Source organism: Ornithorhynchus anatinus, chromosome 3 (assembly GCF_004115215.2).
Source record: "Ornithorhynchus anatinus isolate Pmale09 chromosome 3, mOrnAna1.pri.v4, whole genome shotgun sequence".
Classification (NCBI taxonomy): domain Eukaryota; kingdom Metazoa; phylum Chordata; class Mammalia; order Monotremata; family Ornithorhynchidae; genus Ornithorhynchus; species Ornithorhynchus anatinus.
The window spans coordinates 136,921,833-136,949,097 of NC_041730.1; the positions used below are offsets into that span (position 1 = coordinate 136,921,833).

The 27,265-nt window shown below is 45.5% G+C and overlaps 1 protein-coding gene across 2 annotated transcripts in view; it reads left to right on the forward strand.

Annotated features, from left to right (window-relative positions):
- TCERG1L (transcription elongation regulator 1 like) overlaps nt 1-27,265 on the forward strand; it is a 268,833-nt gene that overhangs the window by 5,887 nt on the left and 235,681 nt on the right. For both annotated transcript variants that reach the window (XM_029059313.2, XM_029059314.2), the window contains exons 2-3: nt 692-838; nt 3,562-3,739. In XM_029059313.2, coding sequence (XP_028915146.1) covers nt 692-838; nt 3,562-3,739 — 325 coding nt within the window. The remainder of the gene's footprint in view (nt 1-691; nt 839-3,561; nt 3,740-27,265) is intronic.

Below are 27,265 nucleotides of genomic sequence, written 5' to 3' on the forward strand. Positions count from 1 at the left end.
GTTTTTTTTTTTCCCCATTAAAAATCCTTCACTAAAATTAAAGAAGCAGCTTTGCCTAGTAGAAAAAGCATGGGTCTGGGAAACAGAAAGACATGGGTTCTAATCCCAGTTCTTCCACTGGTCTGCTGAGTGACCTTGGGCAAGTCACTTCACTTTTCTGGACCTCACTTATCTCATCTGAATAATGGGGATTAAGACTGTGAGCCCAGTGTGGGACTTGGACTGTGAGCAACCTGATTAGCTTGTACCTATCCCAGCGATTTATACAGTGTCTGCTACATGGTAAACCCTTAACAATTACCATTTAAAAAAATCACCTTTCATAAGAAAATGCACTTTGCAGGATGAAATGAATAAAACAAAAAAGTCAAATAGAAGGATAACTTGATCAGTACTGGAGAACTTCTAAAGAAAAAAAAAATAAAGATCTGACTGAGGTCTTGATTTTTCATTCAATCGTATTTATTGAGCGCTTAGTGTGTGCAGAGCACTGTACTAAGCGCTTGGAAAATACAATTCAGTAACAGAGACAATCCCTACCCAACAACAGGTTCACAGTCTAGAAAGGGGAGACAGACAACAAAACAAGTCAACAGGTATCAATAGCATCAGTTTTTCTGTCAAAAAAAAAAAAAATCAATTTTTGACAGTGTACATCTCTGATTTGTTTTCTTTCCTATTTATTTTCTAGTGGATGTTTGGGACCCATTCTCCAGCTTTGGCCTATTCTCCCTCTTCTAATGTGGAATTGATCCCCATTTTCCCAACCGTGTACAGTTCTACTCCTTACCCTCCTGCTGGGAAAAGTTGGATGGAACAGAGGATCCCTAACTGTAAGGTAATGACACTAATCAATCGTTTGCTTGGATGTGTTCAAATTACTGAAGTGTTGGATAGCTCCATGATTATAGAAAATCATGTGGTCTTTGAAAATTCAGCATATTCAATAATGTCGGTATTTGTTAAGCGCTTATTATGTGCAGAGCACTGTTCTAAGCGCTGGGGTAGATACAGGGTCATCAGGTTGTCCCAGGTGAGGCTCATAGTTCACCCCCATCTTACAGATGAGGTCACTGAAGCACAGAGAAGTGAAGTGACTTGCCCACAGTCACGCAGCTGACGTGGCAGAGTCGGCATTCGAACCCATGACCTCTGACTCCCAAGCCCCTGCTCTTTCCACTGAGCCACGCTGCTTCTCCCTCGTAGTGGTAACTGACGTTTAACTTACTCTAGTACCGAACAATCAAATCCATTTACACACCTGCCATCTCCTTTCCTCCTATCTGTGAATTATTTGCATGCCTCTCTTCACTTGGAAACTGTGTGAGGAAAAGACACATGTTTGCAAATGACATTGTACTTTCCCAAGTGCTTAGTCTCTGCTCTGCACAGCGTAGGTACTCTCAAGCAGCTTGGCCTAGTGGCCAGAGCACGGGTTTGGGAGGATGTGAGCTCTAATCCCGGCTCCTCCACTTGTCCACGGTGTGATCTTGGGCAAGTCGTTTCGTTTCTCTGTGCCTCAGTTCCCTCATCTCTAAAATGGGGATGTAGACTGCGAGCCCCGTGTGGGACAGGGACTGAGTCCCACCTGATTTCCTTGCATCTATCTCAGCGCTTAGAGCAGTGCGTAACACAGAATAAGAGCTTAACAAATACCATGATTACTCAGTAGATGCCACTGGTCTTTCGATATGCCGTTTCAATAAAAAAATCCTTTCAGAATGAGCCATGGAATGAGAATTTCCATGAAGTCTAGGGAAAACTGAAGTATTTAGAACATGTGAACTGAAGTAACTAAAATGTCTTTTTCTAGCAGTGGCTTGATTTGCCTCATACAAAAATTTTCCCAAACGTGAACTAGCTCTGATTTAAAACGTTGTCCCTTGGATACCTGAGGGCAATGTTTATTGAAGCATGTTTTATTTAAGGATAAAGTTAGCATTCCTTTTAAGCTCAGTTTTATTTTGTACTTGATAATCTTACTTTCTGGAGTTTTGAAGCTATTTTTATAGAATACAGAACTGCATGGCCTAGAGGATAGAACGTGGGCCTGGGAATCAGAAGGACCGGGGTGCTGATCCAAGCTCTGCCACTTGTCTGCTGTGTGACCTTGGGTGAGTCCCTTCACTTTTCTGGGCCTCAGTCTCCTCATCTGCAAAATAATAATAATGGTATTCGTTAAGCTCTATGCGCAAAGCACTGTTCTAAGCGCTGGTGTGGATACAAGGTAATCAGTTTGTCCCACGTGGGGCTCACTGTCTTAATGTCCATTTTCCAGATGAGGTAACTGAGGCAGAGAGAAGTGAAGTGACTGGCCCAAAGTGGCACAGTGACAAGTGGCAGAGCTGGGATTAGAACCCACGACATCTGACTCCAAAGCCCATGTTCTTTCCACTAAGCCAAGCTGCTTCTCAGGGGGAATAAGATTGTGAGCCCTCTGTGGGACGGGGACTGTCTCCACCCAGATTGGCTTCTATCTGCCCCAGCACTTAGAACAGTGTCTGGCACAAATTAAGCATATAATAAACACCATATTAAAAAAGTAGAAATGATCCTCTGAGTAGGAGTCACTGTGCTAAGAATTTAGAGTGGCACCACAGTAGCAAGACACATGTACCCTGCATTCAAGGAGCTTATAATTGAATAGGGGAGACAGTGATATCCAGAAAAATCTACCAAAAAAAAAAAAATAGGGAAGCAATACAAACCCCAAAAGATAATAATAATAATGATGACAGTATTTGTTAAGTGTTTACTATGTCCAGACCCTGTACTAAGATCTGGGGAGGATAAGAGCAAATCAAATTGGACACAGTCCCTGACCCATGTGGGGCTCACCATCTCAATCCCCATTTTACAGATGAGGGAACTGAGGCCCAGAGAAGTGAAGTGACTTGTCCTAGGCCTCACGGCAGACAAGCGATGGACCCGGGATTAGCACCCATGACCTTCTGACTCCCAGGCCCGTGATCTGTCCAGTTCACCATTCCGCTTCTGGCACCCTACGTTGCTTCCGGCACAAAAGATAAAAGCGCTCAGTGAATGATCGAACGGAATCTAATTGAATATAAACAAACACATGCATAGGTACATGAAATCTGAAGCTAGAAATCTATCAAAAGTACTAAGGGTGCCCCATGGGTGGATCAATCAATCCATCCGTTGTATTTTTCAGTGATTAATTTTATATTCTAAGCACTTGGGACACTGTAAAAGAGTGAGTAGAAGAGATCTCTGGGGTCAAGGAGTTTGCAATTTAGTGAGGGAGCCAGAGTTTAAAGTGAATGAGAGAGAAAGAGAGGTGTCAACAGAGTATACTGCCACGTACATAAATGCCTGGGGTGTCAGTTTATTTTTTCACCCTCTATTTTGGAATGATTCCAGCATAAACATGCCATTTATCAAATCAGGAGAGTAAATGGCCACGACTGCGAGCCATTCAGAAGTAGTCATCCCGCTCGTTGTCTTATGTAAGAGTCCCTGAAATGTCTTATGTAAGAGTTCCCGAAATATCAACTCTCACTTCAAAGTTTTCGGGTCGGTTTCATTTCTCTTGGACAGATATATTTCAATAACGCGTTTGCTCTGGATTCAGCATGGACTCCTCCTGAGGAATCAAGACCCTTCCAAGGCCGTGAGATGCCTCATTTGTTCCCTCATCTGGCTGTGGCAATCACAAGTTCAGCTCCCACTGCCAGACCTCTCCCTGCAGTGAGATTAACGCCACAATCCAGAGCAGGTTGGTACTAAAACCATGATGATGAGTTGGATGGAATGTTTATTTACCTTCCTATTGATCAGTGCTTGGCTTTAAGGATAGCGACATGTTCTTTCTTTTCCTTTTTTTGGTAATGGAAAATCTCGAGAAGTAGCTTGTCTCAATGGAAAGAGCACAGAGCAGGTTGGTACTAAACCATGATGATCAGTTGGTCGCACTATGTACTCTCCCATTGACCAGCGCTTGGCTTTAAGGATAGCAACATGCTCTTTTTCTGGTTTGGGTTTTTGGGTTTCTTTTAATGAAATATCTAGAGAAGCAGCGTGGTTTATTGAAAAAAGTACAGGCCTGGGCGTCTGGAAGCCTAATTTTTAATCCCAGCTCTGCCACCGGTCTGCTGTTTGACTGTGAGCAAGTTCTTCGTGTCTCGGGTTTTTCTCATCGGTAAAATAAGGTTTAAATACACATTCTCTCTCCTATTTAGATTGTGAGTCCAATGTGGAATAGGGACTGTGTCTGATCTGCTTCTATTGTATCTACCCCAAAGTGGAGAACCGTGTTTTGTAGATGATAAGTACTTAACAAATACTATCAGCGTTATTATCAGGATCGTCCTTTCACGTTTCAGTAAAACGAGATTATCTCAGCAAAACCATCATGGCCCCCAAGAAGAAATTAAGTCTCAAGCTCTGGTACTGCCCCGTGGCTCAGTGGAAAGAGCCTGGGCTTCGGAGTCAGAGGTCATGGGTTCGACTCCCTGCTCTGCCACTTGTCAGCTGTGTGACTGTGGGCGAGTCACTTCACTTCTCTGGGCCTCAGTTACTTCATCTGTAAAATGGGGATTACCCGTGAGCCTCACATGGGACAACCTGATGACCCTGTATCTATCCCAGCGCTTAGAACAGTGCTCTGCACATAGGAAGCGCTTAACAAATACCAACATTATTACGTGTCTTTGAACTTGTGATTTGAGTTCCACCTGAGAAACTGTTTGGGTAAAATTTTAACACCAGCCTTCTATTTTTAGAATCTCTTCGTAGTGGGATGACAGATTTTCATTGGGGATACTAATTGATGAATCAACTCATCAATACTAATTTATGTGGAACAATAGGCGCGAAATAACTTTTATCAATCTCCATAACCCAAGCGTGGTTTAGGTGTGGCAGAGATTTGCATTTTCAGCATTCTTCATCATCCTGGGAACTTTAGATTAGAGGGAAAGAGGCTGTCTTGAAGATGGATTTGGTGCCTTTGAACGTTGGCGACATGAAATAAAACTTGAACCCAAGATGCATTAATCATATTAATGCAGTAGTAAATCTTGGGCTGAAAGCTGATAAAGTTTGTCTATATGGTGATGGAAAAGCTCACTAATTGTCTGAATTGTGAAATTGAGTTGAAATCAGTTTTTACAAGAAGCAGCATAGCCTAGTGGATAGAGCATGGGTCTGGAAGTCAGAAGGACCTGGGTTTTAATCACTGCTCCAGAACGTGTCTGCTCTGTGACCTGGGGCAAGTCACTTCACCTCTCTGGGCCTCAATTACTTCATCTGTAAAATGGGGGTTAAGATTGTGAGCGCCAAGTGGGACAACGACTGTGTCCAATGTGATTTATGTCTACCCCAGTGGTTAGTACTTGTGCTTGTTCCAGAGTAAGCAGTTTATAAATACCATAAAATAAGACAAAAAGCTCATTGAGGACAAGGAACATTTCAACCAGCTCTGTTATAAGGTACGCTCCCAAGTGCTTAGTACACTCTTCTGCATACGGTAAGTGATCAATACACATGACTGATTGATTGATTAACCAAGGAACCATGCCAGAATACATAATAATAATGTTGGCATTTGTTAAGCGTTTACTACGTGCAGAGCACTGTTCTAAGCGCTGGGGTAGATACAAGGTAATCAGGTTGGCCCACATGAGGCTCACACTTCATCCCCATTTTACAGATGAGGGAACTGAGGCACAGAGAAGCGAAGTGACTTGCCCACAGTCACAAAGCTGACAAGTGGCGGAGCTGGGTTTCGAACCCACGCTCTCTGACTCCCAAGCCCGGGCTCTTTCCACCGAGCCAGGCTGCTTTTCCAAGCTCCTTTGATTATTGGATATCGTCAATGCTTTGGGGTGACATTACTCCGGGGTGAATTCCTTCACTGTCAAGTCAGGCTAATGTTTAAAAGATCATGTCTTAGGGGTCCCTGGTAAAAGGCAAATGTTCAGATGCTCAAAGAGTTTCAGAGATATCAGAGTGGGAAAACTCATTCAGGTTTATGTCCACAAATTTTAGGTAATCGATGGGGACCGAAAACAGGAAAACTTGATTTGAAGGTCCGATGATTTCAATTACTCTCTTTCACTTCTCAAAATACCACAGAGGAATCAAGCTCAAAAGACTCCTAACAAATTGATTTGTTCCTGGAAATAAATAATAACAATAATAATGGTATTGGCTAAGCGCTTACTATGTGCCGATCACTGTTCTAGGAGCTGGGTAGTACAAGGTAATCAGGTTGGACACAGTCCCTGACCCACAGGGGGCTCATAGTCTCAATCTCCATTTTACAGAAGAGGAAATTGAGGCACAGAGAAGTGATGTGACTTGCTCAAGGTCACAAAGCAGACAAGTGGTGGAGTCGGGATTAGAACTCACATCCTCCGACTTCCAACCCCGGGCTCTTGCCGCTAGGCCGTGCTGCTTTTCACTCACCCAAGGCCAGAAAGCAGATCCTGGAAAATTCTTGAATTTTTCTGAAGTCCAAGGCTAGATGTCAGTAGGTAAGGTGAAAATCTTCCAGATTTCAATGGAAGGAGTCAGAGAAGATCCACAGAGATTTGGCTTATTTTTAAGCTTTTGATATCATGATATCTTTTGGAGAGACCCAACATGAAAATGGGATAGTTTGACCAGAACTAGAAGAATATAGTTGAAACACAATTTTTAAATGGTGGGCTGCCTAAAATTGGAGATGATATAGTTAAAGCTGGACTCCATTTAGATGGCATTTGGGGACCATTTTGAAAAAACAAGCCTAATATGTCGTTTAATAATAATAATAATGTTGGTGTTTGTTAAACGCTTACTACGTGCAGAGCGCTGTTCTGAGCGCTAGGATAGATACAGGGTAATCAGGTTGTCCCATGTGAGGCTCACAGTTAATCCTCATTTTCCAGATGAGGTAACTGAGGCACAGAGAAGTGAAGTGACTTGCCCACAGTCACACAGCTGACAAGTAGCAGAGCCGGGATTTGAACCCATGACCTCTGACTCCCAAGCCCCGGCTCTTTCCACTGAGCCACGCTGCTTCTCTGTTTCAAGGCACAGGAGACCACCAAGCCCATCAGACCAAGTTAAGAAAGGAACACGATGCTTTTGAGAACATAAAATAATTTCTGGATCCATAATTGAGTAAATGTATGGATGGACTATAACCCCCCAAAATGCGGACATTTAGCGATGGCTGAATTCCTTCCCAAATGTGGATAACTCAAGGAGTATGAGGCCCAAGCATGCCTTAAACATGAAATCAATCCTTAAAAAATCTTGGACTGTTCCACATAGAGGAAAAATCTAAGGTAAGAACAATGAATGTGGTGTCACAATGAAGAAGACGGATTCGACTCCGATTATTTTTCAGACGTGTCTGCTTGGCAATGCTTCAGAATGGGATTTTTCCAAGTACGTTTCGGTTTTAATGATCAGACTGTGAGTAAAATAACAGTTCAATTTTCAATACTCCCTCTTTTTCAGTTCACGCCTGGTTGACCAGCTTGATAGTCAAGGACGGTCTAAATGCAAAATTTAAAAATGTAAATTCTGGTGGATATTTCCTAAAAAGGGATGCTACAGTAATGAAGACTGTGCTTCTAGGTTGTGGTTTCCAGGAATTTGGTGACCGTGGATATAACTAGGATAGTTGAATTCTGTAGCCAAATCCATCCTAACATCCTGAATTTGGAGCGGAGATTTCCATCATGTTTTCATGCAGGAATACACACTCATTAGGGCTGGAAACCAGTTGGCTTGTGTCAAGTGGGGACTTTGTGTGAAATTGAATACATGACCTCGGGCGAAACAATACTGCATGTTTTTCTCTACGTGTATTTTGCTGGCGCATGTGCTATTGGTAATTGGCAGCCCACTGGAGAAGGTCCTTTGGGGTGATTATTGTTGCAGGGGAAATTTAGAAACTACATGTGAGGTAGCTTTGGGAGGCCCGGTGGAAATAGACCTCAGATTCTCCTCCGTTATTCTAGCCCGGAATACATATCCTCGATCCCGGCTACAGGCACTGGATGTGGTCATAACTTCCACGTTCACCCCCACTTCTGCAGAGACAACTGCTCTCCCAAGTGCTTAGCGCAGTACTCTGAGCACAGCAAGCGCTCAGTAAATATCACTGATTGAGCTGCTGGAGGAAGGAAGTGTCTTTCCCCTCATCCATTTGCTTTTGAACCCCGCTCTCTTCTTAGGCAAGGGACAGAAAAGATGCCCCAGAGAACGTCTGTGGACAGAGGGTGAGGGTGGTTATCTCACGGATTCTCTCACTCCCGGAGAGGCAGTGTGGCCTACTGGAAAGAGCAGGGGCTTGGGAGTCAGTGGTTCATGGGTTCTAATTCCGACTCTGCCACTTATCACCTGTGTGACTTTGGGCAAGTCACTTCACTTCTCTGTACCTCAGTTACCTCATCTGTAAAATGGGGATTAAGACTGTGAGTCCCACGTGGGACAATCTGATCACCTTGTATCTACCCCAGCGCTTAGAACAATGCTTGGCACATAGTAAGTGCTTAACAAATACCAATGTTATTATCATTATTATCCTGGCTCTGCCACTTGTCTGCTGGGTGACCTTGGGCAAGTCATTTTTCTGGGCCTGAGTTTCCTCATCTATGAAATAAAGAGTAAATCATCAATCAGTCAATCTATCTTCACTCCAATTTAGACTCTTAGCTCCACAGGGATTGTATCCAACCTTGTATCTAACCCAGGGCTTAGAACAGTGCTTAGCACATAGTAAGTGCTTAACAAGTACCGCAATGATAACATTTATAATTATTATGCTCCCTGTCTCACCATCCAAGAACCAAAGGATAATAATAATGTTGGTATTTATTAAGCGCTTCCTATGTGCAGAGCACCGTTCTAAGCGCAGGGGGAGATACAGGGTCATCAGGTTGTCCCACGTGAGGCCCACAGTCTTCATCCCCATTTTTCAGATGAGGTAACTGAGGCCCAGAGAAGTGAAGTGACTTGCCCACAGTCACACAGCTGCCAAGTGGCAGAGCAGGGATTCGAACCCCTGACCGCTGGCTCCAAAGCCCGTGTTCTTTCCGCTGAGCCACGCTGATGACTCTGATCTCACTGTGGGCAGAGAATGTCACTGTTTAGTGTTGCATTGTACTTTCCTAAGTGAATAGTACAGTGCTTTGTTCACAGTGAGTGCTTAGTGGGAAGCAGCGTGGCTCAGTGGAAAGAGCCTGGGCTTGGGAGTCAGAGGTCATGGGTTCCAATCCCGGCCCCGCCACTTGTCAGCTGTGTGACTGTGGGCAAGTCACTTCACTTCTCTGGGCCTCAGTTCCCTCATCTGTAAAATGGGAATTAACTGGGAGCCTCACGTGGGACGACCTGATTACCCTGTATCTACCTCAGCGCTTAGAACAGTGCCCTGCACATAGTAAGCACATAACAAATACCAGCATTATTATAGAGAAGCAGCGTGGCTCAGTGGAAAGAGCCCGGGCTTGGGAGTCAGAGGTCATGGGTTCTAATCCCGGCTCTGGCACTTGTCAGCTGTGTGACTGTGGGCGAGTCACTTCACTTCTCTGGGCCTCAGTTCCCTCATCTGTAAAATGGGATTTAAAACTGTGAGCCCCACGGGGGACAATCTGATTTCCTTGTACCTCCCCCAGCGCTTAGAACAGTGCTCGGCACATAGTAAGCGCTTAACAAATGCCAACAGTATTATTATTAATAATACATATGATTGAATGAATAAATTAATGAATGAATGAGTCTACTCTTCCTAGCGGAAAGAGCTGGTGCTGTAGAGAGTACCTGGATTCTAATCCCAGCTCTGCCATTTGCCTGTTGTGTGAATTTGGGCAAATCCCTTAATAATAACGTTGGTGTTCGTTCATTCAATAGTATTTATTGAGCGCTTACTATGTGCAGAGCACTGTACTAAGCGCTTGGAATGAACAAGTCGGCAACGGATAGAGACGGTCCCTGCCGTTTGACGGGCTTACGGTCTAATGGAAGGGCCTTGTTAAACGCTTACTATGTGCAGAGCACTGTTCTAAGCGCTGGGGGAGATTCAAGGTCATCAGGTTGTCCCACGTGAGGCTCCCAGTCTTCATCCCCATTTTACAGAGGAGGTAACTGAGGCCCAGAGAAGTGAAGTGACTTGCCCACCGTCACCCAGCTGACAAGTGGCAGAGCCGGGATTCGAACCCATGACCTCTGACTCCAAAGCCCGAGCTCTTTCCACTGAGCCACGCTGCTTCCCTTAACTTCTCCATAGCTCAGTTTCCCCAACTATAAAATGGAGTTTCGATACCTCTGCGCCCATCTAGATAGATATTGAACCGCAAGTGGGATAGTGACTGCGTCTGACCTAAGTATCTTATATCTATCACTGTGTTCAGTACAGACCTTGGCAATTTAGGCATCTAGTGAAGTAGGAGCTTAAGAAATAGACTACAGTAAGAATTTAACAAATACCACAGTTATTATCCATTTTCTTCCATTTTTCTCTTCCCCTTGGTGCTCTCCTAAAGACCTGGCTTCTAATAATAATAATGCTATCTGTTAAACGCTGACTGTTTTTCCAGTACTGTTCTAAGAGCTGAGGTAGATACAGTCAGTCCTGTCCCATATGGGGCTCACAATCTGAATCCTCAGTTTCCAGATGAGGTAACGGAGGCCCTGAGAAGTGAAGTGACGAAGCGGCGTGGCTCAGTGGAAAGAACACGGGCTTTGGAGTCAGGGCTCATGAGTTCGAATCCCAGCTCTGCCACTTGTCGGCTGTGTGACTGTGGGCAAGTCACTTCACTTCTCTGGGCCTCAGTTCCCTCATCTGTAAAATGGGGATTGAGACTGTGAGCCCCACGTGGGACGACCTGATTCCCCTGTGTCTACCCCAGCGCTTAGAACAGTGCTCGGCACATAGTAAGCGCTTAACAGATACCAACATTATTATTATTATTAAGTGGTGGCGGCGGGATTAGAACCCAGGTCCTTCTGACTTGGAGGCCCGGGCTCTACCACTAGGCCATGCTGCTTCCCATAAGGCGGAGCAGCTTCCCTTATACTTACTTTCTTGCCACCTACTGTGCTTTTACAGTTAAGTGTGTAACAAACAGAGTACATTTTTTAATTCTTAACAAACACCACAGTTATTATTATCCACCTTCTTCCATTTTCCCTACCAACTGGGGCTATCATAAAGTCTTGATATCTAAGTACTACCTTTACCCCCACAGCACCTAGGTATAGATCCATAATTTATATTAATATCTATCTCTCCCTCTAGACAGGAAGCTTTTTGTGGGCATAGGATGTCTAATAATAATCATAATGTTGGTATCTGTTAAGCGCTTACTATGTGCAGAGCACTGTTCTAAGCGCTGGGGTAGATACAGGGGAATCAGATTGTCCCACGTGAGCCTCGGGGCCACGTGACCGAGGCTCATGTGGGACATTCCCCATTTTACAGATGAGGTAACTGAGGCACAGAGAATAATAATGATGTTGGTATTTAAGTGCTTACTATGTGCAGAGCACTTTTCTAAGTGCTGGGGTAGATACAGGGTAATCAGGTTGTCCCACGTGAGGCTCACAGTTAATCCCCATTTAACAGATGAGGTAAGTGAGGCCCAGAGAAGTGAAGTGACTTGCCCACAGTCACACAGCTGACAAGTGGCAGAGCTGGGATTCGAACCCATGACCTCTGACTCCCAAGCCCGGGCTCTTTCCACTGAGCCACGCTGCTACATCTCTGTTGTATGGGACGCTCCCAAGTGCTCAGTACACAGCTATGCACACAGTAAGGACTCAATAAATGCCATTATTCACTACTAGAATCCAGAAACTGAAAGGGGCCCTCTTGGATGACTTGATCTTTCAGAGTTTAATGATCCATCAATGGCATTTATTCAGTGCTTATTTTGTGCATAGCACTGTATTCAGCATTTGGGAGAGTACAATTTAGCAGACCTGGTGGGCATGTTCCCTGCTCATAACAAGCTTACAGTCTAGAGGCAGAGAAAGATATTCACATAGATAAATAATTTTTGATATATAATTTGTAGCTATGTCTGTAAATGCTGTGGGGAGAATCCCAAATGCCTAAAGCTCATAGGTCCCAGTATGTGGATGACACAGAAGGGAGATATTTTGTACCCAGTAAGCGCTCAATTAATAAACGATTGAATGAATGAATGAAAGATGGACCTGGGGAATAGAAAGTTTAATCAGGGAAGGCCTATTGGAGGAGTTTAATATGTGTGAATACTCTCTTCAGTTGGTTTGGCCTGAAAAAATAGAATTCTGTTTTCCCTGAGATTCTTCTTGCTGTTGGATAAAATAATGATCATTATAATTCACTCTATTTTAATTTGGTCTGTATGGAACGGAAGCTGTGTTAAAGTGCATTACCATGTTTCTACCTCCAGCACTTTGCATATAGTAAATGCTTAATAAATGCCATAATGTTTTATTATTTCATAAAATTAAATTAACGTGTTTAGAAATCAACATTAAAGTTTCTTAAGATTCATTTCTTCTATCTTATCTCCTATTCTTATTGGAGAGATAAATATAAGATTTTTTTTCCGGGGGGGGTGGGTGGTGCTTAATCGAAAAACCATGCAATGAAGAATCACTGGAGACACATTCATTCAATCATTCAGTCATGCTACTGTATTTATTGAGCGCTTCCTGTGTGCAGAGCACTGTACTAAGCACTTGGAAAGGACAATTCGGCAATGGAGAGAGACAATCCCTACCCAACAACAGGCTTACAGTCTAGAAGGGGGGAGACAGACAACAAAACAAAACAAGTAAACAGGCAGCAATAGCATCAATATAAATAAATAGAATTATATATATCATTGATAAATAGAATAATAAATGCATACATATATACACAAGTGCTTTGGGGCAGGGAAGGGGGTAGAGCAGAGGGAGGGAATCGGGGTGATGGGGAGGGGAGGAGGAGCAGAGGAAAAGGGGGGGTTTATTCTGGGAAGGCCTCCTGGAGGAAGTGAGCTTTCAGTGGGGCTTTTAAAGGGGCAATCATATTTCCTGAACGCTTACTATGTGCAGAGCACTGTACTAAGCACGCTTGACAGGCGCATGATGGGTAGAGCAAAATTTAAATCTGGGGTTTGAATTAGAGAATCTGGTGTTTTTTTTCAGTGGTTGATAACTGTGCTTTACATAAATGAAATTTGGCATTTGGGGAATGGGGATTCCTAACGATATCATCGTAGTCACTGGGTTGAGGTTTGATAAAAGAAAAAAACGCTTAGAATTTTTAGGAGAGAAATCACAGCAGTGATTCAGATAACGACTTAAAAAACATGAGGCCTGGGAACTGAGGGTGAGGAAAGTTACTCACCAGGGAGTTGTAATAATGAATGGGAACCTGAGTATGTGCTGGGAAAAAGAGCAGAAAATGATGCTGTTGTCTACAGGCCTAAAAAACAAAAAGTTCAAGGAGATTCAGCAAAAACCCTCAATAATCTCCCAGAGGCATTTTTAGTTGTGATGGGCATCATCGTGCGAAATGCGAGGGAGAAGATTAAACATCTCGCTCCACAAACTTAATCTCGTTGCAGCTTAAATTGTATATTGGAGGCCCGATAAAGGCATGTGTCTCAGCACAAAATTAAGGAAAATGGAGATAATAGTCATAATAATAAAGGTATTTGTTAAGCACTTACTACGTGCCAAGCACTCTACTAAGCGCTGGGGTGGATCTAAGCAAATCTCACGAAAGAATCTGGGATGTCTAAGGATAAAAGTAACAGAGGTCCCCAGAGGGAATGATATCAATGATGAGGGTCATTATGATGATAGTTATTATTATTACTCCTATTACTAATAATAGCATTGTGGAATTTGTGTGTACTGACGATGCCTCAAACGAAACATGTACGAAATGCATCTCCTTATCCTCCCATCCAAACCCTGTCCTCCCTGATCTTGTCCATCACTGTAGACAGTATCACTATCCTTCCTATAATAATAATAATGTTGGTATTTGTTAAGCGCTTACTATGTGCCGAGCACTTTCTAAACGCTGAGGTAGATACAAGCTCATCAGGTTGTCCCACGTAGGGCTCACAGTCTTCATCCCCATTTCCAGGTGAGGTAACTGAGGCACAGAGAAGTGAAGTGACTTGCCCGAAGTCAGACAGCTGATAAGTGTAGGAGCCGGGATTAGAACGCACACCCTCTGACTCCCAAGCCCGCGCTCTTTCCACTGAGCCACGCTGCTTCTCCTATCTGTCTCCCCCAATTAGACCGTAAGCCCGTCGATGGGCAGGGATTGTCTCTATCTGTTGCCGAATTGTACATTCCAAGTGCTTAGTACAGTGCTCTGCACATAGTAAGCGCTCAATAAATACTACTGAATGAATGAATCTCACAAGCCCATAACCTTGGCATTATCCTCAACTCATCTCTCTCCTACAACCTGCATATTGGATCCGTCACCAAATCCTGTTGATTCTACCTTAACATAATTCACAAATTACATCCAAACAGCTACTCTACTGATTGGAGCAGTTCTCCTATCCCACCTTGACTCCTCGCCTCAGCCTCCTCGCTGACCTCCCAGCCTCCTGACTCTCCCCACTCCAGTCTATACTTCCCTCCTCTGCCTGGGTCATTTTGCTAAAAATAAAGGTTCGGATCATGTCTACGCACTCCTCGACAACCTCCAGCGGTTGCCCATCCACCTCCACATCAAACGGAAACTCCTCCCCGTCGGCTTTTGAAGCAGTCGATCGCTTTGCCTCTTCCTACCTCACCTCACTACTCTCCTACTACAATCCAGCCCTCAAAATCTGCTCCTCTAGCACCAGCTTTCTCACTGAACCCAATCTCGTCTACCTCGCCACTGACCCCTTTCCCACATCCTCCCCCTAACCTGTATCTCCTTCCCCCTCCCTATATGTCAGACCCCCCCGACTCTCCTCACCTTAAAAGCCTAATTAAGGTCACATTCCCTCCAAGAGGCCTTCTCTGATTGAGCCCTCTTTTTCCTGGACTCTCTCTCCTTTCTGTGTTGCCTGTGAACTTAGATCTATAACCTCTGAGTACTTGATATCCACTTCACCCTCAGCCCCACAGCACATATATCCATATCCATAATTCATTTATTAATGTATCTCTCCCCCTCTAGGCCGTAAGCTTCTTGTGGACACACATGTCTACCAGCTCCACTGTATATCACTCTCTCAAGGGCTTTAATAGTAATAATGTTTGTATTTGTTAAGCGCTTACTATGTGCAGAGCACTGTTCTAAGCGCTGGGGGAGATACAGGGTGATCAGGTTGTCCCATATTGGGCTCATAGTCTTCATCCCCATTTTACAGATGAGGAAACTGAGGCACAGAGAAGTCAAATGACCTGCCCACAGTCACACAGCTGACAGGTGGCAGAGCCGGGATTCGAGCTCATGACCTCTGGCTCCCAAGCCCGGGCTCTTTCCACTGAGCCACGCTGCTTCTCTTTGTACAGGGTTCGGCCCACAGTAAGCACTCAATGAATACCCCTGCTTTTTCTTTTATGGCATTTAGGTGCTTACTATGTGCCAGGCTCTGAGGTAGATGTAGGTTTGTCATGTTGGATACAGTCCCTGTCTCGCATGGGACTCACAGTCTAATCCCCATTTTACAGATGAGGTAAACTGAGGCATAGAGGAATTGAAGTGACTTGCCCAAGGTCACACGGCTGACAGGTGACAGAGCCGGCATTAGAATTTAGGTCCTTCTGACTTCCAGGCCCGTTCTCTATCCACTAGGCCGCGATTGATTGACCGATTGAGGACACTGAGGAACAGAGAGGTTTCCAACTTGCCCAAAGACACACAGCAGGCAGGTGGCAGAGTGAAGACTAGAGTCCAAGTGTACTATCTGTTAGGACTTTGCTCTGATCATTAGGCCACATTGCCTCACCACATGATATGAGTGGGATGCATTTTGGGATGGGAAAAAAAAAAAATGTGTAACTAGATCTTACCAAAGATGTTAGTGATATTTCCTCCCAAGACCTTGGACGCTTACTATGTGCAGAGCACTGTACTTAGCGCTTGGGAGAGTGCAATATAACAATATAACAGACACATTCCCTGCCCACAACGAGCTTGCAGTCTACAAGTGCTCTGCACTACTTGGACTGTGACTCCATGAGGGACAGGGTCTGTGTCCAACCTAATTGACCTGTACCTACCCCAGTGCTTAGAACAGCATGTGAAGCACAGTAAGCATATGATAGATACCATTAAAGAGTACCCACTACATAGTACTGACTGATTCTCACACCACAGATACCTTTCAGGGAGAAATGGAGGCCTGCATTTCAGTATGGAAAAATCAATGAAATGTTTTAGAGGTAGTTGTTAGACCAGATGCAAATAAGTGATCAGGTCTAGATGCTGTCCACCAAGGAGTTCTGAGAGAGTCAGGAGGGAAAGCTGCAGAGACCTAAAAGCACAGTGACCTACTCGAGAGAGCACGGTTCTGGGAATCGGGAGCCTGGGTTCTAATTCCGGCTTCATTCTCCGGCTGGGTGACCTTGGGCAAATCATTTGGCTCCTCCTTGTTTCGATTTCCTCATCAGTGAAAGGGGGGTGAAATACCAGCTCTCCCCCATTTAGACTGATAATAATGATAGTCATAATAGTTTTTGTTAAGCTCTAACTATGTGCCAGACACTCTATTAAGTGCTGGGGTGGGTACAAACAAATCGGGTCGGACACCGTCCCTCTCCCACATGGGGCTCACTGGTCAAGAAGGATTAGGAGGGAGAAGAGGCCGTTGGATTTGACAAGAAGGAGATCGTTGGTGACTTTTGAGAGGGTGGCTTTTGTGGAGCGAAGGGGATGGAAACCAGATTGGAGGGGGTCCAGGAGAGAATTGGAGGAGAGGAATTTGATACAGTGGGTGCAGATGACTCGCTCAAGGAGTTTGGGAGAGGAATAGGAGGAGGGAGATGGGGCGATACCTGGATGGAGCCATGGGGTCAAGGAAGGGTTTATTTAGGATAGGGGAGACATGAGCATGTTTGAAAGCAGTGAGTAAGAAGCGATTGGAGAGTGAACATTTGAGGATGGAGGTCAGGGAGGGAAGAAAGGAGGGGGCCAGTGCTTTGCTAAGTTGCAAAGGGAGGCAGAGGAAGAGCCCACGAGGGAGACAGAACGAGCAGTCAGAGAGATAGGAGGAGAACTGGGGAAAGGCAGTGTCAGTGAAGCCGAGGTCGGATAATATTTTCAGGAGAAGGTGGTGGTCAGCAGTATGGAAAGAAGTGGAGAGGTTGAGGAGGATTAGGGTGGGGTAAAAGCAGATTCATTCGTTCATTCAATTATATTCATTGAGCGCTTACTGTGCGCAAAGCACTGTACTTAGCATCTGGAAAGCACAATTTGGCAACAGATAGAGACACTCCCTACCCAACAATGGGCTCACAGTCTAGAAAGGGGGAGACGGACAACAAAACAAGTATACAGGCATCAGTAGCATCAAAATAAATAAATAAAATTATAGATATATGCACAACATTAATGGAATAAATAGATTAATACATATGAACGTATATACACAAATGCTGTGGGGTGGGGGGGTAGAGCAGACGGAGGGAGTCAGGGCAATGGGGAGGGGAGGAGGAGCAGATGAAAAGGGGGCTCAGTCTAGGAAGGCCTCCTGGAGGAGGTGAGCTCTCAGTAGGACTTTGAAGGGGGGAAGTGTGCCAGTTTGGTGGATGTGAGGAGGGAGGGCGTTCCAGGCTCAGTGGAAAGAGCACGGGCTTTGGAGTCAGAGGTCATGGGTTCAAATCCCAGCTCCGCCATTTGTCAGCTGTGTGACTTTGGGCAAGTCACTTAACTTCTCGGTGCCTCACTTACCTCATCTGTAAAATGGGGATTAAGACTGTGAGCCCCACGTGGAACAACCTGATTCCCTTGTGTCTACCCCAGCGCTTAGAACAGTGCTCGGCACATAGTAAGCGCTTAACAAATGCCAACGCTATTAGGTAGGACGTGGGCCAGGGGTTGACGGTGGGACAAGCAAGAACGAGGCCCAGTAAGGAGGTTAGAGGCACCCGTGGTGCGGAGTGTGTGGGCTGGGATGGGATGGGGAAGGAGAGAAGGGAGATGAGGTAGGAGGGGGCGAGGGAATGGACAGCTCTGAAGCCAATAGTGCGGAATTTCTGCTTGACCCTGAGGTTGATAGGCAACCCTTGGAGGTTTTTGAGGAGAGGGTGACATGCCCGGAACGTTTCTGTCGAAAGATAATCCGGGCAGCAGAGTGAAGTATAGAGTGGAGTGGGGAGAAACAGGAGGATGGGAGATCAGAAAGGAGACTGATGCAGTCATCCAGTTGGGATTTGATGACTGACTGTACTAACAAGGTAGCGGTTTGGATGGAGAGGAAAGGGAGAGGATGGAGATGGATTTGGCAAAAAGGAGATCGTCTGTGACTTTTGCGAAGGTGATTTCCGCGGAAGGAAGGCGTCGTAGTGTGGAAACAGCACGAAAGAGCGGAAGCTCTGCAGTCAGAGGAACTGGTTCTAATCCTGTCTCGGCCATTTATCTCCTGAGTGACCTTGAGCAAGTGACTTCATTTCTCTGTTCCTCAGTTTTCTCATCTGTCAAATGGCTGATAATCCCTATTCCCTCCTATTTAAACTGTGAGCCCCATGTGTTACAGGGACTGTGTCCAAGCCGGTTATCTCTGTATCTACCGCAGCCGTTAGTACAGTGTTTGGCACATTGTAAGCATTAGAAAGTACCTCAAGAGAATAAATTGCGTAATAAATATTGTCGATTGACCAAGAGGGAAAGGAAACCAGGCACACCTAGGTACGATGTCCATATCTCAAGTTATTCAATCAACTTAATTTCTCAATTCGTTCACGTGGCTTAATTAAAAGAGCACGGGCTCGGGAGTCAGAGGTTATGAGTTCTAATCCCGGCTCCGCCACTTGTCTGCTGTGTGACGTTGGGCTAGTCACTTAACTTCTCCGTGCCTCACTTATCTCATCCGTAAAATGGGGATGAAGACTGTGAGACAATCTGATAATCTTGTATCTATCCCAGAGCTTAGATCAGTGCTTGGCACGTAGTAAGCGCTTAACAAATTCCACCATTATTATCATTATTATTTATTCAGCACTTATTGTGTGCAGAGCACTGCATTCAATTGCATTTATTCATTCATTCAATTCAGTCCTATTTAATGAACATTTACTGTGTGCAGAGCACTGTACTAAGAGGTTGGGAAGTGAAATTCAGCAACAGATGGAGACAATTCCTGCCCACAAAGCGCTCAGTCTAGATTGAGTGCATACTGTGTGCAGAGCACTGTACTAAGTGCTTGGGAGAGTATAAACAGTCACATCCCCTCCTCACAAAGAACTTACAGTTTAGAAAGAAGCCACCACCACAGTAGAATTAGAAACCTCTAACCTGTAAAATCTGAACAGCCAAGGATGAAATGGGAAACTTTCTTACAGTCATCACCTGGCTGACGACTCACCATTCTGAATATGTCTCCCAAGGAGGAGTTTGGGGTCGGAATAATTTTCTGGACTCGATTCCTGCCCCAGGATATTACATTATAGGTAAGAGGTAAATGGACAGGGCGCACTGAGCATAATGAAACGGTGTAAAGCAGCTGTGCGATGATAAACGCTGCAGCTTGGCTTAGTGCACAGGAGAAATTCTTCACGAAACCTTCGTTAGGCAAATCATAAAGTGACGATTCCAAGGTCGGGATAGCCTTGGGCCCTTGGGCTGTCTGTTCGCGCTCAATGGAGCAGGAGCAATTTCAGCTGAGTAAACCAGTTTTGGGGAAGCGAATCTATGGTTTCTCTCTGAGGGAAGTCTTGTCTGTTGTATTTACTGAGCATTTGCTGTGTGCAGATCACGGTACCAACTGCTAGTGAGAATACATTCGGGGGAGAGAGAGAGAGATCTCTGCCCACAAGGAGCTTGTGAGCTCAGTGGGTAGGGATCTTTGTGGTTTTTCCTTTTTCTATTTGAGTTTAGTTCAGGCAAAAAGAACTATGTGGAAAAATTATGTTCTCAGCAGCTGCATTAATTTGCCAGGGACACTTAGATACCACTGTGCCATTGTGGACGTTGCTATTCCTATGTTGTAGGTTCTTATATTGTATAGTGTATGACGTATGTCCTTAGTGAAGCACTGAGGCCTAGAGGAAAGAGATAATAATGTTGGTATTTGTTAAACGCTTACTATACGCCAAGCACTGTTCTAAGCGCTGGAGTAGATACAAGGTCATCAGGTTGTCCCACGTGGGGCTCACAGTCTTAATCCTCATTTTACAGATGAGGTAACTGAGGCCCAGAGAAGTGAAGTGACTTGCCCAAGTCACACAGCTGACAAATGGTGGAGTCGGGATTAGAACCCATGACCTCTGGCTCCCAAGCCCGTGCTCTTTCCACTAAGTCACGCTGCTTCTCAGATGAGAGGAGCCTAGGGGTCAGAGGACCTGGGTTCTAATCCTGACCCCACTATTTTCCTGTCATGTGACCTTGGTCAAGTCACTTCCCTTCCTCTGGGCCTCGTTTCTCTCATCTGTAAAATGAGGATTCAATACCTGTTCTTCCTAATAATAATAATATTAATAATGTTGATATTTGTTAAACACTTACTGTGTGGAGAGCACTGTTCTAATCGCTGGGGGAGATACAGGGTCATTAGGTTGTCCCACATGAGGCTCACATTTAATCCCCATTTTACAGATGAGGTAACTGAGGCCCAGAGAAGTGAAGTGACTTGCCCACAGTCACACAGCTGCCAAGTGGCAGAGCCGGGATTCAAACCCATGCCCTCTGACTCCCAAGCCCAGGCTCTTGCCACTGAGCCACGCTGCTTCTCTGCCGCTCTCTACCACTAATCCTACTGAGTCTGTAAGCCCCACATGGGACAGGAATTGTGTCTTAGCTGGTTGTCTTATATTTTCCTCAAACCTAAGTATACTGTGTGGCACAGAGAGATTACCAAATATCATTATTATCATTATCATTGTTATTATTATCATTATTATTACTGTAATGTTCTTTCGCAGAGTGGCTTGCTTGCCGTCTGAAGAATTAACATCTGTGGAGTTCCCTCAGGTCAGGGATCTTGACTATTGAATTTATTGTCCTCTCCTAAATTCTCTTCACAGCGCCGACGGTAAACTCTTTGAAGGAATCGTGTCTACAGACGCTACTGTGTTCTCTCAAGTTCATGGTACAGTGCACAGCACTGTAAATATTCCTGAGACTCCTAACTCTCAGACTCCTAAGAGCAGGGTTTCCATCTTTTAATTTTATTGTACACACCCACGCACTTAATACACTGCTCTGCACTCAGTTGGTGTTCATAAATACTACTGATTGATTGACGAGCGGCCTAGGTATTAAACCAGTGGCTCTGTCACGTGTTTGCTGTGTGACCCTGGGCAAGTCACTTAATTTCTCTGTGCCTCCGTTACCTCATCTGTAAAATGGGGATTAAGACCGTGAGCCCCAGGTGGGACAGGGACTGTCTCTCTCCTGGTTACCTTGCCTCAGAGTTTAATACAGTGCTTGGCATAAAGTAAGTGCTTAGTTAATGCCATAAAAATTCTAATTCTTCAGATATTAGGTATTAGAGAATCTCCCCCTCTCATGGTCACGCATGTCGAATTTCCAGTACTCTACCAGTCTCGTCTATGGGAGGGAGAGTCAAGCAGAGGCAAATCCGTCCCATCCCTAGCGTGGCCAGCGGCTAGCGAGCGGCAGGCCATCGGCTAAAAGTCAAAACTCCCCCGTGCTGGGCAGCAGTGGCAGGGGAGAGAGTCGAGGGTGGTCACTCAAGTTGACTGCGCGGAAGGAGGCGGAGGTAAACCACAGTCGGATTTTTCCCGAGAAAACTCTGTGGATCCACTACGGGAGTGATTGCAGATGGAGAGCAGGGCCTTCTCGGGGAGACGCATCCATGGTGTCGCTATGGTTCGGAAATGACTCGACAGCATAAGACGACACTAGAGCATCACACTCTTCATTGATCTTGTGGACACTGTGCTCAGAGGCCTGATCGACTAAGTAATTGTTAGCAGGTGCAGTATTGTTTGGGTAGTTGTAAGCTTGTTGTGGGCAAGGAATGTGTCTTCTGTTATACTGTTGTGTTGTACTCTCCCAAGCGCTTAGCACGATGTCCCGCACACAGTAAGCACACAACAAATACAGCGGATTGATTGATTTTAGCATTCAAGATGGACAACCTGCCACACCAGCGTGGTCACTGGCATGCACCTTTCCAGGTCAAAGAGAAGTAACTCGTAAACTGTAAATTCTACTAGATTGTAAATATCTGGAAGAGTGGGGGCCATCTTTTCTACTTTAATTTTACTCTCACAAAGACCTAGGACAGTGTTCTGCACAAGTGAAGTGTTACTCAGTACGGTGCTTCCCACAGCTCAGTATGGCCCAGTGGAAAGAGCACGGGCTTGGGACTCAGTGGACCCGGGTTCTAATCTTGCTCTGCCATTTGTCTGCTGTCTGATCTTGGCCTTCACTTCTCTGACCCTCAATTTCCCCCTATGTAAAATGGGAGTTCAGTACTTAGTCTTCCTCTTATTTAGACTGTGAGCCCCATGGGGAACCTGTATTTACCCCAGTGCTTAGTAAGCTGCTTGGCACATAGAAAGTGCTTAACAACTGTCGTAATCATCATCAACATCATCATCAAAAATAAATGATAAAGATCTCAATTTCAAAAATGCAAAAAGCAATAGATCCATCAGTGGTGTTTATTGGGCATTTACTGTTTGAGGGAACAAATGATACGGAAATAAATTTTCCAGGTTTCTGCTTCACCAGGGTCCAGATCTGCCAGACTAAGCGCTTGAGAGAATAGAGCACATCGTTGAACAGACACATTCCCTGCCCACGGTGAGCTTACGGTCTCGAGTTGGGGAGAAAGACATCAACACAGTATTTCAAATTACAGATGATTACAGATAAGTTCATAAGTGCTGGGGAGCTGGGACAGGGGAAGATCAAAGGGAGTGAGTCAAGGTGACGCGGAAGGGAGTGTGAGATGAGGAAAAGTGGGGTTTAATCTGGGAAGGCCTCTTGGAGGCAATGTGCCTTCAATAAGGCTTTGAAGGGGGGGAGAGTCACTGTCTGTGGGATTGGAAGAGGGAGAGCGTTCCAGACTGGTGGCAGGATGTGGGTTAGGGGTCGGCAGTGAGATAGGTGAGATAGAGGCCCAGTGAGAAGGGTAGCACTAAAGGACTAAAGTGTTTGTCCTGCGTTGTAGACAAAGAGTAGTGAGGTGAGGTAGGAGGGGGCAAGGTGGTGGACTCCTTGAAAGCCAGTGGTGAGGAGTTTTTGTTTGAAGTGGAGGTGGATGGGCAACCCCGAGGGATTCTTGAGGAAGGGGATGACATGTCCTGAAAGGTTTTGAAGAAATATGATCAGGACAGCCGAATGAAGGATGGACTGGAGTGAGGAGAGGCAGGAGGTTGGGAGATCAGCAAGGAGGCTGATACAGTAATCTAGTGGGGATAGGATGAGTGATGGTACTGATGTGGAAGCAGTTTGGATGGGGGAGGAAAGAGGCGGGAAAGACACGATTCAGTGACGGATTGAATACGCGGGTTGAATGAGAAAGAGAGAGTAAAGAATAATACCAAGATTGCAGGCTTGTGAGACGGGAAGGATGGTGATGCCATCTACAGTGAGGGCAAAGTGAGGGGGAGGACGGGGTTTGGGTGTGAAGAAAAGGAGTTCTGGTTTGGACGTGTTAAGTTGGAACTGACAGGAAGACATCCGAGTAGAGATGTTTGGAAGGCAGGAGGAGATGCGAGACTGCAGAGAGGGAGAGAGATCAGGGCTGGAGATGGAGATTTGGGAATCATCCGAATAGCGGTGGTAGCTGAAGCCATGAGAGCGAATGGATTCTCCAAGAGAGTGGGTGTAGATGGAGAAAAGAAGGGGACTCAGAACTGAACCGTGAGAAACCCCCACGTTTTGGGGGTGGCTGATCTCTCTGTGCTGGCTTGTGTTCCTTCGGGACAAAGAAACTCATTCATCAGACTGCAAACCTATTTAGGGCAGGGACTAATGCTTACTGAGGTGAAGTTCTCAAGCACTCAGGAATTGCTGTTCCTCTTGCTGCTGCTGCCGCTGCTAGCGATCTAGATCCGATGTGAAAATTCCATCCCCTTCCAATAAAAATGTTACTTTGTTAAGCACTTAATATCCACCAAGCATTATGCTAAGCCCTGCGGGAGATACAAAATAATCAGGGTGGGCCCATTCATTCATTATTCAATCATATTTATTCAGTGTTTATTGTGTGCAGACCACTGTGCCAAGTGCTTGGAAAGTACAATACAGCAATAGAGACAGTCACCGCCCACAGCGGGCACACAATCTCGGGGGCGTAGGGGGACACAGACATCAATACAAAATAAAAAGACATCAATATAAATGAATAGAATTAGAGATATGTACATAAATGCTGTGGGGCGGGGAGAAGGGGAAGGGCAAAGGGAGTGAGTCGTGGTGACGTGGAAGGGAGGGGGAGTTGAGGAAAAGGGGGGCTCACTCTGGGAAGGCCTCTTGGAGAAGACGCAACTTTGGTAGGGTTTGAAGGGGGATGAGTGATTGGCAGATTTGAGGAGGAAGGGCGTTCCAGGTTTGAGGTAGGACATGAGCCAGGGGTTGGCGGTGGAAAAGGCAAGACGGAGGCCCAGTGAGAAGGTTAGTGGCACCAAAGGAGTGGAGTGTTTGGGCTGGGATGTAGGATGAGAGAAGGGAGGTGAGATAAGCGGGGGGAAGGGGATGGGCAGCTTTAAAGCCAATAATGAGGAGTTTTAGTTGGATACAGAAGTGGATGGGCAACCACCGGAGATTTTTGAGGAGGAGGGTGACGTGCCCCGAATGTTTCTGAAAAGATAATCCGGGCAGCAGAGGGAATTATGGACTGAAGTGGAGAGAGGCAGGAGGTTGGGAGGTCGGAAAGGAGGCTGATGCAGTAATCTAGGCAGAATATGATGAGTGATTGTACTAAAGTGGTAACGGTTTGAGCGGAGAGGAAAGGGCGGAACTTGGAGATGTTAATAATAATGTTGTGAAGGTGAGATCAGCAGGATTTGGTGACGGATTGGATGTGTGGGTTGAATAGAGAGCAGAGTCAAGGATGACACCAAGAATACAGACTTGTGAGAAGAGAAGGATGATGGTGCCATCTACAATGATGGGAAAGCTGGGGAGAGGACACGGTTCAGAACGGAAGATAAGGAGCTCTCTTTGGGACAGGTTTGAGTTGATGGGAGGACATCCAAATAGACATGGCCTGAAGGCAGAAGGAGATGCAAACCTGTAGCAAATGAGTTCTCCAAAGGAGTGAGCGTAGATGGAGAATAGAAGGGGACCCAGAACTGACCCTTGAGGGACCCCCACCCCCACAGTTAGGGGATGGGAGGGAGAGGAGGAGCCGGCAAAGGAGACTGAGAATGAGTGACCAGAGAGATAAGAGGAGAACCAGGAGACAATGAAGTCCGTGAGGCCAAGGCTGGATAATGTGTTGAGAAGAGAGGGTGATCCTCAGTGTCAAAGGCAGCTAAGAGGGCGAGGAGGATTAGGATGGAGTAGGATGGAATCCCTTTCCCACATGGATCTCACAGTCTATGAAGGGGGGGAGAAGACAGATTTAATACCCATTTTACAGATGAGGTAAATGAGGTATAGAATGAAGTGACTTGTCCAGGGTCACTCAGCATACTCGTGCCGGAGCCGGGGTCAGCACCCAGATCCTCTAACTCTCAGGCCCAGTCTCTTCCCACTAGGATGTGCTGGTTCCTTCACAGAAGCTGAGAGAGTGAAGGGGAAGGTGGCTGAGAGAAACCTCTCTCACACCTGGCTGAGAGAAAGAACAGAGAGGTGCACGGAGGAAGATTTGGGATCCTGGGAGATCAATGAATCAGTCAATCAATCGGTGGTGATTGCTGAATGTGGGCAGAATTTTGTACTAAACACTCAGAGGAATGCAATAGAGTAGGCAGAATAGATATTCTGTTGTATCGTACTCTCCCAAGCACTTAGAACAGTGCTCTGAACGTAGTAAGGGCTCAGTAAATGCCATGGATTGATTGACAGTACTAATGTGTATATCTGATGTTTATTCATTTGTTCTGATGTCCGTCTCCCATTCATTCAATAGTATTTATTCAATAGTATTTATTGAGTGCTTACTATATACAGAGCACTGTACTAAGCGCTTGGAATGGACAAATCAGTAACAGATAGAGACAGTCCCTGCCCTTTGACGGGCTTACGGTCTAATCGGGGGAGACGGACAGACGAGAACGATGGCAGTAAATAGAATCGAGGGGATGAACATCTCATTAAAATGATAGCAAATAAATAGAATGGAGGTGATGTGCATCTCATTAACAAAATAAATAGGGTAGTGAAAATATATACAGTTGAGCGGACGGGTACGGTGCTGAGGGGATGGGAAGGGAGAGGGGGAGGAGCGGAGGGAAAGGGGGGGAAAGAGGGCTTAGCTGAGGAGAGGTGAAGGGGGGGTGGAGGGGGAGCAGATTGTTGTAGGGTGCTCTCCCAAGTGCTTAGTACAGTGCTCTGCACAGGGTCAGTAATCAATAAATATGATTGTATGACAGATTGATTGAGATATTCACTTTGGTCTGTACCCCTTAACTATTTGATACTCACCTCATCTCAGCCCCACAACACTTATGTCCACATCCTTATACTCTACTGCATAATTTCTTTTAATGCCTATCTGCCCCATTAGAGTGTAATAATAATGAATGGTATTTGTTAAGCACTTACTATGTGCCAAGCACTGTTCTAAGCGCTGGGGCAGATACAAGGTAATCAAATTATCCCATGAGGGGCTCACAGCCAATCCCTATTTTACAGAGGAGGTAACTGAGGCACGGAGGAGTGAAGTGACTTGCCCAAAGACACACAGCAGACAAGTGGAGGCAGGATTAGAACCCAGGACCTCTGACTCCCAAGCCCGGGCTCTTTCCACTAAGACACGCTGCTTCTTCCTTCCTTGAAGGCAGGAATCATGTCTACCAACTTTATCACAGTCTACTCCCCCAAGCACCTAGTCCAGTAATCATTCTTTCAGTTGGATTTCTACTCTTTATTGACCCCTTCCTCAGCCCCCCAAAACTTAAGTACCCACCCGAAATGTATTTATTTCTATCAACGTCTGTCTCCTCACTGTGGGAAGGGAATGGGTCTGTTATATTGTACTCTCCCAAGCGCTTAGTACAG